The sequence below is a fragment of the Uloborus diversus genome, chromosome 9 (genome assembly GCF_026930045.1).
Source record: "Uloborus diversus isolate 005 chromosome 9, Udiv.v.3.1, whole genome shotgun sequence".
NCBI lineage: Eukaryota > Metazoa > Arthropoda > Arachnida > Araneae > Uloboridae > Uloborus > Uloborus diversus.
The window spans coordinates 120583363-120596287 of record NC_072739.1 but is presented as its reverse complement, the minus strand read 5'-3'; the positions used below and the strand labels follow the sequence as shown (position 1 = coordinate 120596287).

At 33.0% G+C, this 12925-nt stretch overlaps 1 protein-coding gene across 1 annotated transcript in view; it reads right to left on the bottom strand.

Moving 5' to 3' along the window:
- LOC129230463 (secretin receptor-like) overlaps nucleotides 1–5361 on the bottom strand; it is a 53197-nt gene extending 47836 nt beyond the window's left edge. The window contains exon 1 of the mRNA XM_054864864.1: nucleotides 5233–5361. Within this exon, the coding sequence (XP_054720839.1) occupies nucleotides 5233–5259 (27 nt within the window). The 5' untranslated portion in view covers nucleotides 5260–5361. The remainder of the gene's footprint in view (nucleotides 1–5232) is intronic.
- Between the last annotated feature and the right edge of the window lie 7564 nt (nucleotides 5362–12925).

Genomic DNA, 12925 nt, shown 5'->3' with positions numbered 1-12925 from the left:
AAGAGTGTATTTTTTATACAAGAAATCCGCACGAATAACAGCACGATATAGACTTATGCGAAATTTTCTTCTGTAATAATTTACTTCTTGTTTAAAGTTATTTATTAACCTAAACTAATGAGATGGGATGTTAGCACTTACATCCCTCTGCTCATTGCCTCATTGTATAACTTTCTAATGACGTGCATATTGCTCACAGCACGGCTTAGGTTTTACATTTATATAGATAACTAATACTAGACCAATGGAATTTTTTCTACTTTTATTCGTTAAATTTTGTGGAATGTACACGAAATGTAATGATGGTTATACATACGCACTACTCCTATCCAAATCCTTCACCTCTTCCCCGATTAGCAACAAGACCTTCTCGGTTTAGTGGGAGTTTCTAAGTGACTATCCAATGTTTTCCAAACAAGGAAAAGACCCGGAAAACCAGCGGCATTTATTGCAATTTTGAAAAATATAGTTACGAAAACAGGAAGAAAAAATGTTGTGCATAATGATTAACAATTTTACTATCGATTACAAATTGAGAAACGTGACATAGTTGAAGTTATTAAAGGTACAATTTTGAACATGTTACTGAAACGTATAATGGTACAATAATATTTATACAAAATGAATACTAATTAAAAACATTTTAGAATCTATATTACATTTGAGGCAGTGAGAAGCAAAAGGATGTAAAAGGACATTTTCAAATTTTTAGTGCAACGACTTTAAAAATAACATCATAGGTAGGCTTTCATGTAATTTTTTTCCTATATCATGCTGCACGGCAGCACCTACCAGGGCTACTAGTACTATATTTTGCCCCAAAACAGAGGAGAGGTTCCCCTACTATTTGTATCGGTTATCTCCAAATTTTTAATCTTGCCACTTACATCCCTTTGCTTCTCACTGCCTCATTTGTAAAGAGCATAGTTTCAGTCAAATAATCCTGATTAATCAGAAGAGTAATTAAAAAAAAGATTGATTTTAAAAGTCAAATCAGTCAAATGTCACAATCGGTAAAAATGTCATTTTCAAGATTATTTTTTTTGTGAAAAAATAAAAAAGGAGTAAAAAAAAAGCAAAAAATAAATAGTATGCTTACAATCTAAAGCAGTACGCACTACTTACGATAACAAAATAAATCACCTCACCAACTGAGGGATGAGCAGCAGATAATTAGAGTAACGATTTATGTAGTAGAAGTTATTGCCGCTTGAATCGCTTGCTACATGTACAGTGCATCGAATTTAATTGACTCAAGAACGCTATTTAAAGTCAAATCTTGACTGAGCTTCCATTTGAAGCAGCTTATAGTAGTAGCATACAGACTCGCATATAGATGAATAGCCAAGATTTAGTAAACACTGTTTACATAGCTCTTCATAATGGGCCAATGAGAACTAACTGTGTGATAAGCAGAGCCAAAGCAGGAAATGATGGATATAAAGCGAGGAATTTGCATCCAGCTACAAGTGATTTCATAGTGACATATTCCTCCTTAGTTTCTACGCCATTACGTTCTATAGCCTTTCTACGTTGTTTACTCTCAAGGTTTTCATATCAATATCCGTAGTATAATCAAACATCTACCTTGGGGTACACAAAATTGTGTTTTCCAATGAAAAATCCTTCTTTTTCGTACTTGAAGTTTCATTAAAGCTACACTAAAATGATTTTTTCACAGGAATAATCATTTTTTCCGTAAGTAAAGCTTGATTTTATTCGATACGAAAGTGCTTCGTCAAAAGAAAGTTTTTTTCGGTTACATAAAGTTTGCTTTCACGGCACGCAAAAATGCTTCTTCCACAGAAAAAAAAGTCTTTTTTTACTTACATAAAGCTTAGTCTAAGGCGACAAAACATGCTATTTGTATAGGAAAATACTTTTTTTTCCTTACACAAAGCTGAATTTCAGGTTTCGCAAAAATGCTTTTTCCACAGAAAAAAAAATCCACTAGCAAAGCTTAATTTTATTGGACACGAAAACGCTTTTTCTACGGAACTTTTTTTTCCTTTCATAAAGCTGAATTTCACGTTAGACGAAAATGCTTCTTCTACAGAAAAAGGCAGTTTTTTACTCACATAAAGCTTAATTTCTGGCAAAAAAAATGTTTTTCCGTAGAAAAATATTTTTATTTTCATTTCATAAAGCTGAATTTCAGGCTACATGAAAGTAATTTTTCCACAGAATTTTTTTCTTTTTTTTTTTTTTTTTTACATAAAGCTTAGTTTCAGGCTACACAAAAAATACTTTTTCCTATAAAAAGTTGTTTTTTTCTTCCTTATATAAAAGCATAATTTCTGCAGATTAGATTTATGCTAATAAAACTCTCAGTACAAGTGTATTCGGCAATAAATTGTTCAAAATTTTAGGTTTTAAATTATTTGAGAAATTATTACCTAAGTTTTATCTTTTTCATTCCAAATCGGTTAAGGTTGTAAATATTTCGAACAGAAATTCTTTTGTAGAAAAACCGTTTTAAAAAATTAACACTATTGAAAACATTCTAATTTCATTATGCTCATGTAAATGGCATCATTATATTTTTTAAAAGTTTTTTTCAGCCAAAAATCAAAAATGATGAAAATTTTCTGCAAACTGATCCGTCTTGTGGTGCAAACCTATAGTTATTCTCCTCCTCTATTTTGATTTTTGTTTCTTTTACCATTAAAAAATTATTTTATTTCGTTAAAAAATTACGCTTCTGTTAAACAATGAAGCGCATTATTTTATTTCGCTTCAAATTTGAAATTAAGTTAAAATACATTCATTTTCAGAATTATTTTAGTGTTTTGTTTTTACTTGTATGTTCGAATAAGGGTTAATTACTTTTTTCTGTCAAAAAGTCAAATTTTTTTCCTCAATTATTTTTATGTTATCAGTCACAAGACAGCAGTATACAGCAACGATATAATTTTCTGTACATCGATTTTACCTCCAGTTTAAAAAGATTATTTGAAAAAAAAATGTATTTTTTGTTTTATGTCGAATAAAACTAACAGCATAGAAGTATTTACACCAATCTCCTTTCAGAATGCTTTTTTGATTTATTCCATGTATAGTTTCAATCCTCGAATTACTTTATTTACTGAAGTTAAAAGGCTTAAAATGCGTTAAATTTTTTTTTAATAACTGAGAGCATTTTATGTCTCCAGTATGAATGTATTTGGACAATTCAGTTTTCTGTTACATTGCACAATATTAAATGATAAATGGAGAAATATTGCTATTTTCTCAGTAAAATTTAGTTAATTACTTGTAGCATGTTATTTCGATTGCTTTTTTTAGCATAGCTTTTATCCTTGAATCAGATTCTTTAAAAAAGAAATACGTTTCTCCTATTCGGGAAAAATCACGCCTTCGTTTTTTGTCATTACACGGGGCCTATGTCTTTAGGGCTTTACCCCCCCCCCCCTACAAGTACCCTGAGGTACCTTCCAAGATAGAATTGCACATGGCTAAGCCAGGGGACCAATAGACGCAATGAATGTCATCGAACTTGGAAACAAGGTTATCAAGAACTTTCTTGATGTCGAGTCAATGAGTTTAAAGCGAGTAACAACAGCGGCCAATTTGTGGTAGGGGCATTCAGAATAAATAAAGAATACGATGCATCAAACAATAAACTGAGGCTCTGTTAAGTAGAATCCTTCCGAGTAGATTGACACGGATTCTAAGAGGAATTATTCTAGTAGATAAAGTGACCATCCTTTGGAATCACGAGAAAATCTCCACGAAGATCTATCACTTTCTTTTTCGTTATTTCATAGGTCTTCCTGTTTCTAAGTACATTAATCCATTGGCGAGCTTTGGTTATTGAGGTAATTATGTCAACTTAAGTTAAAAAAAAAAAAGCATTTATAGTCAAAAAGTGGTGAACAGCAATTTTAACTCATTAAACTTTGCGGGGGAGCGACAGAATATCACTTCACAATCAAATAAAAACCTGTTCCACGTTGGCACCTAAAAACAATCCCGTGCTCTCTCTATTGGGTGCTTAATCTGAACTAGGACTGCACAACGCGGTTTTTCAAATGCTTTTGGCACTTTTCATGGTATGCATCGTTCTCACTTGTCTGCGTCATTTTTGCTCAATCGCTCCACTCACCTCAAAAACATCCCTCCTTTCTGCCTCTTAAAAATTTTCTTTAAAATTACTAGATAAAAAGAGAATTTGCCTGAGCTCAAAACTTAAACACATAAATCTTTGCGCCAATTACACCACATCAGCACTTACAAAGAACATACGATGTACTTATAAGCTTATGCTAAGAATCGTTCACTTTTGCACGTGTAATAAATCAAAACATTTTCCCACTAGTTGCGTTATTTTGAAATACCATTGCCTCAGAGCAACAGTAAAACATCTAATTCCAGTAATAACACTAAGATGTCCTACTGTTGCTCTGAGGCGATGATATTCTGCTGTTTGCTTTAAAAACACAGAAAAAGCAAAACTACTAAGCAAATGTTTATGAATCATCACTTATATGCATAAGTTTATCTTTACTTCAGCTCCCTGAAATAAATAACAGTCATTTGAGAAAACCAGACAGGGAAACCGTCTTAAGTTTTGAGTTTGGTGTCAAGTAAGGCGACATATTTATTTAGTTTGGTTCAAGGAATTTTTAACGCTATGAAATTGAATTATTAATATCGATAAACAAACTTATAAAAATGAGAAATATTTTATAACATTATTAATTTATTACTTAAACGATGTAAACTACATCATCTTCAGAGTTTGAATGCAATGTTTAAATTTTCGTATTCCAAATCCAAAAGAAATTCCTTCGGAATTAAACTACCTGTTTCTTTTAAATATTTACATTGATTTAAGAACATTATATCATTCAATATTATTTCACGGGGTTCCCTTTCACAAGGTTGTTAAATAATAAATAACGTATAAAAAAAGGAAGCAATTAGTTTTGCTGCAAAAAATTACTGCAATCATTTATTTTCTTGACATCGTTCCATGAATGAAATGAAAAAAAAAATCGCAAATACATTTTAATAAAAATAAGACAAATGAAATTATAAAAAAATAAAAATAAATAAATAAATATATAAATAAATAAATAAATAAGTAAATAGATGAATAAATAAATAAGTAAATAAATGAATAGATAAATAAATAAATAAATAAATAAAATACCCACACACACTACCTGAGATTAATGGATATGCACATAAATTTCAGATTGAAATACGTAGTTGACATTAACACATTACCTGCCAGATCGTGTGAAAGTAATTCATCCAATAAAATTAATTCAATATAATCTATATGTGCCGAAACAATTTTTCATATGAGGCATTTTTGTAAACAGAAACGACACTCCGCTCAAGCCACGAGTCGAGGAAACAGTGTTTAACGTGAGGGGGGAACATTTCCAAATTGGCGAAGAAAAAAATGTCAACAGATATCGCGAGCTGAGCTAAAAGACTTTTAAACCCAGAACTCTCGGGTAAGTTATTCCGGACTAAAATAGCAGTGGTATGGGAAGACAGAGGTTGAAAAAACATACGGTGTGTCTAAAATGGATCACATTCGCCGAAATGGATCATAAAGTTGTCAACGAATTGGGGTGCCACATAATTTAATAAAATTGGCGAGGAATGTTGACTTGATATACCGAGAATTGAATTAAAATAAGTTCGTCTCAGAGTTGTGAAAAGAAGGTTGGATCATAAACTAAATATTTAATAAATGCCGGGTGAACATTTTCACTTGGTATTTGACAAGTCTTCCTAATCATTTGACTTGTTGTTTGCATGAGAAGTTTTAGCAATTTCATGCAGGTCTGACTTGCATGTCTTTGGAAAAAATTTTACTCATAATATTATTAGTATAAAAATAAAATTAGGAGAAATTATTATGCATATGTAGGCATAGTACATAAAAACTCCTCAAGTAGTTTAGTTCGTTTATTCTCTTTATAGTAAACAAAAGTAAGGTTTCTAAAAAATTCTGGAAGGAAGTCTGTGGCGGACCTACGTCCAGGAGACTCCATAGTACCTACAACCTTGAAATTTTGCACAAAATTACTTCGAGCCAGGGGGTGTGCACCTGGGGTTTTATTTTTTTTAAATTATCATTAGTTTTTTTGTAATTAATGTTTTGAGCTCAAAAATCGCGTAAATTGCCTAGCTACGAATTAAAAAAAAGGATTATGTTTTGCCCTATAAGCAGGAGAGTCCATCTCCACCCTCTCACTCCTGAAGAGCAATGACGAATCTCCACACCCCCCTGAAGTGAGAGCACCTAAAAGAAAAAAACCCTAAAAAGAACCCTTCAAAATTTTCATTGGTGCAAGTTGCGCCTCCCGCCCCCGTCCCCCCCTTCTTCTCTAATGGTCACCCCTGATGAGAGCAAAACTCATTTTTGCGGTACGTTTTTAAACTCCTATTTATTTAGACTACCCTGTCCGTGAATCATTTGTTGTCTTGAATTTGTTCCAAAGGATTCTAATTCGCAGAAAATAAAACGCAAAATAGTGTAAGGAGCTAATTTTATTTCAAAATGAAGTCATTTTGTGTGACTTACACTACAAATGAAAGATGATACTCTCAGACAAACTAAGTAAATAGCTACTTCGAAAGCATGATGTTGCCACAATGTGCGAGCTATATAATGTTACCAACATTAATCTCTAAAAAACTTTATTACATTACTAAAGTACAGGGTTGTCCAGGGTTCCCCAGCTCAGAGGTCTGTGCAGGATATTCTATGGGTCATAATGTGATGAAATTTTGGAAACAAGCAATTCAGATCATGCGCTCGTGATTTATTAAAAAAAAAAAAAATAGTACCTGAAGTTGCCGATAGGTGGCGTTGCAGATCAACAAGACACTCTATAGATGTTCTATATGTCTGCCGTGGTTCTCCACAACTTTTTCCGTCCGTAAAGCAGTGTGTTCCACAGCGGAACGCAATAAGTGCACATTAATACCACGCACATTCTGAATAATTGAGTCTTTCAGATCTGCCTTGCTGGATTTTCTCGGTAGACTTGATCTTTTAAAAATCCCCATAACCAAAAGTCGCATGGGGTGAGATCAGGCGAGCGAGGAGGCCAAGCTGTTGGGAAACAACGGCTGATCACACGTGCATCAGTGAAAGTTGCCCGTAACACCTGTTGAACGCCCAGAAGAATATGGGGAGGTGCACCATCCTGCATAAATATCGTGTCCTGGAGGTGGCCACGTTGTTGCAGTTCAGGAATCACAAACGTTGTCAACATGTCCTGATATCGTCTTCCTGTGACAGAGCAGGTTTCGAATCCTCTTGGAGTCACCTCTTCAAAAAAAAAATAAGGCCCAATGATGAATGTTGCAGTGAAACCGCACCATACCGTAACCTTTGCAGGGTGCAAGGGCACTTGATGAATTGCTCGCTGGTTTTCACTTGCCCAAATGCGGCAGTTGTGCGCATTCACTTGACCATTCAGGTGAAAATGAGCCTCATCCGTCTAAAGGATATTCCACGGCCAAGCAGCATCGACTTCCATTCTGGCAAGGAACTGCAGCGCAAATGTTTCCCGAACCACAGGGTCCCCGTCCGACAGCTGATGAAGACTATGGATTTTGTAAGGAAAATAGCGTAGGATTCGACGCATCACACGCCAGACGGTCATAAAGGGCATATCCACAGCACGAGAAACACGTGACACACTGACAACACCATGTGGCGATTGTCTAGTGGTATCCACGACCGCCAAAGCAACGTCTTCTACGCGTGCAGAATTCACAGCATGACATCCTCTATCTGGCAAAATTCCCAGTTGTCCAGATCTTTCGAACTTTCTCATCATCTTCTTAAAGCGCGTGGTGACATCTGTCCTCGGCGCATGTTCTTCAGCCGACGGAATGCTCTTAAAGCAGCACATGAGTTCTCGTCATTCTGGTAAAAAAGTTTGACCAATAGAGCTTTGTCTTTCAAAGTCACCATTGTGTACCAGCGAGGTTGAAAATAACTGCCTGTGCAGCGCCTGTCTTCCACCATCCACTTTTGTAGGGCTCACCTTTTGCATATGTTGCGCAGAAGCTTTATTTCTGCAAATCGCGTTGTCGAACTCTGCAAATTTCCCAATTACTTGTGTTACAGCGCCCTCTATCGGCAACTTTTAGTACTATTTTTTTTAAATAAATCACGAGCGCATGATCTGAAGTGTCTGTTTCCAAAATTTCATCACATTATGACCCATAGAACATCCTGCACAGGCCTCTGAGTTGGGGAACTTTAATTTGGACAACCATGTAGTTAAAGTTTTGTAATATGCGGTGAAACCTTGTTTATCCAGCCTTCGTTTACTTAGATTTCCGGATTTTCGGAATCAACCTTGTATCCTTTTAAAACATTTTATGTCCACAGATAAGTCAAATTATGAGAGCAAAAAAGTAACAGTAAACAAGCAAAACAATCACTTTTTATTTTGACCTATTGTTGGTAAAGCGTTTTGAGTGATCGTGCTTTATTCGAAAGTCACTCGTACTATTGAACCAAAAGACAGAGATTTCGATAATTTTGTTAGATAGCTTGGTTTTTCCTCGTAATGAATGATAAGTTTGCTTTAAGGATTTGTTTTGCTTATTAGCCATTCTATACGGATTGTCCGAATGTTCGACTATTCGGATTTTCGATTATCCGGATCGCCTTTGGTCCCATTCAGTCCGAATAAACGAGAATGCACTGTAGCAGAAAACTTATAACACACTTTTTTGTATACATTTTTTTTCATAAAATCATTCCATTACAATGAAAGAAATCCTGCATGATAATATACACAGCATTTTTTGATGAATTTTATTTTTTACTCGCATCTTTATCGCTTTAGACCATGGCTCAATCAGTGCTTCTTGTCGAAAAATGCTGACTGCATACATTAAAATTACTGTAAAATTCATTTACGGTCGCTTTAGACCATGGCTCAATCAGTGCTTCTTGTCAAAAAATGCTGACTGCATACATTAAAATTATTGTAAAATTCATTTACGGTCTTTGTTTGAGTGTATGTTTTCTAAATTCGTTTTCTAAAAAAATATTTCATCGCAAATAAAATTGTAAACATGTTCAGTTAACTGGCTATAAACAGATAATCAATGTTTCTTAAGTATCAGACACGGCAGATATGAAACTTAAATTTTCTGTTAATTTCGTCAACATTGCAATAAGATCGTGTGTGAAGATAGAAGTTTGAAAATACAATGTTCATAAAATGTATCATACGCGGCCAAGTCATTTGCTACGAAATTACAATAAAAAAATTTTGAAAAAAAATAGAACCGACTTCAAAATTGCTCTAAAAAGTGAAAAATAATTTTATTCTTTAAACACCATCGATAATACTTTTAAACATAATTTTTGAAGTTGGCGCAAAAACGATCGATAAAATCATTCACAGCCATAACTCAACTACAAGTATAAATTTAACCACGTCCAGTTTCTTCACGCATTGATGACAGCATATTTGAGTAACGATATAAATGTTTCGTTCCTAAGTTTGGATGATTTTTTGATAAAAATATGAACGAAGCATGGTTACAACGGATTTTACTTTTTGTTTTTGCGCCAACTTCAAAAAGTATGTTTAAAAGTATTATCGATGGTGTTTAAAGAATAAAATTATTTTTCACTTTTTAGAGCAATTTTGAAGTCGGTTCTATTTTTTTTTTTCAAAATTTTTTTATTTCATTCTTTTTAGTGTAAATGTAGATATTTCAGTAAAAGTAAGAAGTTACCTAGTAAGAAGTGCGGCTCTATATCACTGTATTGCTTTAGAAAAGCCTTTATTCAAAATTATCATTACAATTACTATTAATGTTACAGTTATATGGCACCAAACTTTTATAACACTGGGTTTCATACTGTCGCGTAGATGAAGATTGCGAAGACAATGTGAAAGCCAAATGAAGCGAATACTCGTTAGTCTCAACTCGAGATCTTTATTCAGAACCACGAATGAACGTTACATCTCCTTATATGCAACTTGAAAAAGTACTGAAACTTTCCAGACTTGAAAAGATACAGAATTTAATAGAACATTCGAGAAAATACGGGAAACAATGGAAATGAAATTTTAGTAAAATTCACTGTGTCCTAGTCGGGATTTGAACCCAGGTCGCTCGTGTGGGAGACAAGAATTCTACCACTGAGCCACCGTTATCAACGGATGAAAAGTGCGAACTTCGCTACAATATCATTTTAATCATTTAATAGGGAAATTTACTGTTTTTTGCCCATAACTTTTTTTCTAAAGAACAAATATGGTCAAACAAAGTAATGGGACCTAAGTTGAGCCATCCTCTATCCATTAAAAAAAGAATCATCAAAATCGGTTCACTAGGTGAGACGCTATGAGTGGACAAACAAAAAAAAAAACATACATACGGTATGAACTGATAACCGCCTCCTTTTTGAAGTCGGTTAAAAAATGATTTGTGGCAGTGTGAAATTCGTTGTTACCAGTTGAGAAATATTAGCTCGATGTACGAAAATAGGATTGAAAAATATGTTTACATCTTAGTATGCTGGCTACAGTTCAGATTATGGTATTGCATATAAACAACACATTTTCAATTGGCAGTTTCAACTTTCATGTGAGATTGAATCATAGTTTTACTAAATATTTTTTTTTTTCTGGTATTCTGAAAAATCGTTCTGCAAAGGTGGAAATTTATCCGTCCAACAATCATTAAATTTAAATTCAATGACAGTCTCGTTGTCATTGCTCTTTCAAGGATTTCTCATTAATTCACAATTAGACTCATCAGTAATCCTGTATGCACAGGTATATATAATGCAGGAAAACTTCCACATTATTTTAGGAGATTTTGAAGAGAAAAAGTCATGATTATTTAAATAATCGTTTCTTGAACCGCAAGAAGAATTGAACTTACAGCTTGAAAAAATTTAATTTTCAGTTGATTCTTGGTAATTGAAAAAGTGGAAAATAATACCCTGTAGTTTTAATTGTTATTATAGCTGGGATGTTACATATTTTGCTGTCTTCGTTTGATCTATTCTCTGCCTTCAAGTATATCATTAGCCTTAAATCTTATTGAGCTTAGTTAAATGCTTGTAGAAATTATTCAACTCTAAGCTAAGAGTTCCACTTTATGCGAAGACACTTGATGACAGGGGTGATGTAACAAAAGTTGACGATAGAACTTCAAAATAATGTTCTTTATTAAAATGGGAAAAAAGCGTCCAGCTTTGTTGCAAATTTTCATTAAAAATTAGGTATTAATTTAGTACTTACAGATGAAAATACATTATTTAAAAGGACATAACAAGCACTTTTATTATCTAGTTTTGGTGTTTTTCTAACAGGTCTGGAATATTCAGAAATACCTTATGCAAAATTTAATCTTTTTTGTTACAATACATCCTGAAAGTGTAAAAATAAAATAATTAAAAAATAAAGGAGAAAATTTTTTTTTCAATTTTTAAGTATATATTTCATAAATTATAGAGAATTTGAAGTTCGATTATATATGACGCACAAGTTACTTATCACGTTCAGGTAGAAGGTTTGGAATATGTTAATCATTTGCTTAGAAAAAAACGTATGTAAATGCGATGCTTGTATAATTTGTAAAAAGTGAGGTAAAAGTGTGACATAAAAAAACGCATATTTTGAGAGATGAAGGTCCGAATTTTGATGCAATTTCCGCTTTTGGGATGCAATTAAGCGCCATCATTCATTTTCTCCTTTTGTAGCTGATATTTGCACAACAGGCTGACAGCAAATGGAATATGACATTCGTAATAAATGGATTCAGGAAGCACGCCAGGTTTATTTATAAAAACTCTGCAGTGAAAAGTGATTTTTTTTAATGAAGAACCTTACACTTTTTTTGGAGAACAAAATATGTAGGTAAGAAAATTTTTCGAAAAATAAATAAATATAAGTTAATAAATAACTTTAATTTACAGCTACCCTACAGACGTTTTTGATAGTGAAAAGTTTGTTGCTCGCTTTTTATGGTTTTGACGTTTCAAAACACAAAATTAATATTTTCTAAAAACTCAAGTTTTGTTGAAAAATTTAAAAGTTTATTTAAAAAAACATTTGCTGATTCAAAGGAATTGGGTGTTTTCAAATTGAATAATGTCTGCATTAGTTTTAGGGATACAAATGACTAATAAGTTGACCGGTGTATATTAAATCCAATTTTAAAGCTTAATTTCAAGTTTTATTTTAAAATTTTAATTAAATAGTTTTGTTTGCTTATGATTTCTAATCAGTGTTTTAATATCAAATACAACACTTCTTTAGTGTTTTATTTATTTTTGTGATTTTATATTCATGCTCTCTATAGACATTTTTATAAATGCATTTATCCGTTTATTAATACTTGCTGAAGAGTGTATTAAAAATGATGGATTGTCTGCTAATTTAATGTATTTTTTAGGTAATAAAGTTCGTGAAAAAGATAACATCTCGGGGGAATGATGCGTGTTGAATGAAGAAAGTTTTTTTTATTTCTCTTTTATTTCCAAGGATTCTGAAAATAGCACTCTCAGATCGAAAAGACTGATAACATGACAACAAATTCTTTGTTCCGGCTTTTATTTGATTATTAGAAAATAGCACTTAAGCAAGCGTGTGATTTTGAAAGCGGTACTTTTGCGTGGTGAGGTCTTTCTTTCAGGGAAGCAGTCTAAAGAATCTCTATCTGTTTTCAAACTTTCTAAATCCTATGTCTTATTGCGATTGCTAAATGAGGTTAAAGTTTTAAAAAGAAAAACCTTACGTTCTCAAATCCGAAGAAAATCCATTGTTCAATTTTGTTTTCTTTTGCTATCTATTTTAATCCTATGAGTCTAATAACATAAAAATTTTGGGATTTTTTTTTTTTTTTGAGGGAAATAAATGATGTATTGTTATTGGAACTTAAAAACAGAACACACACACAAAGC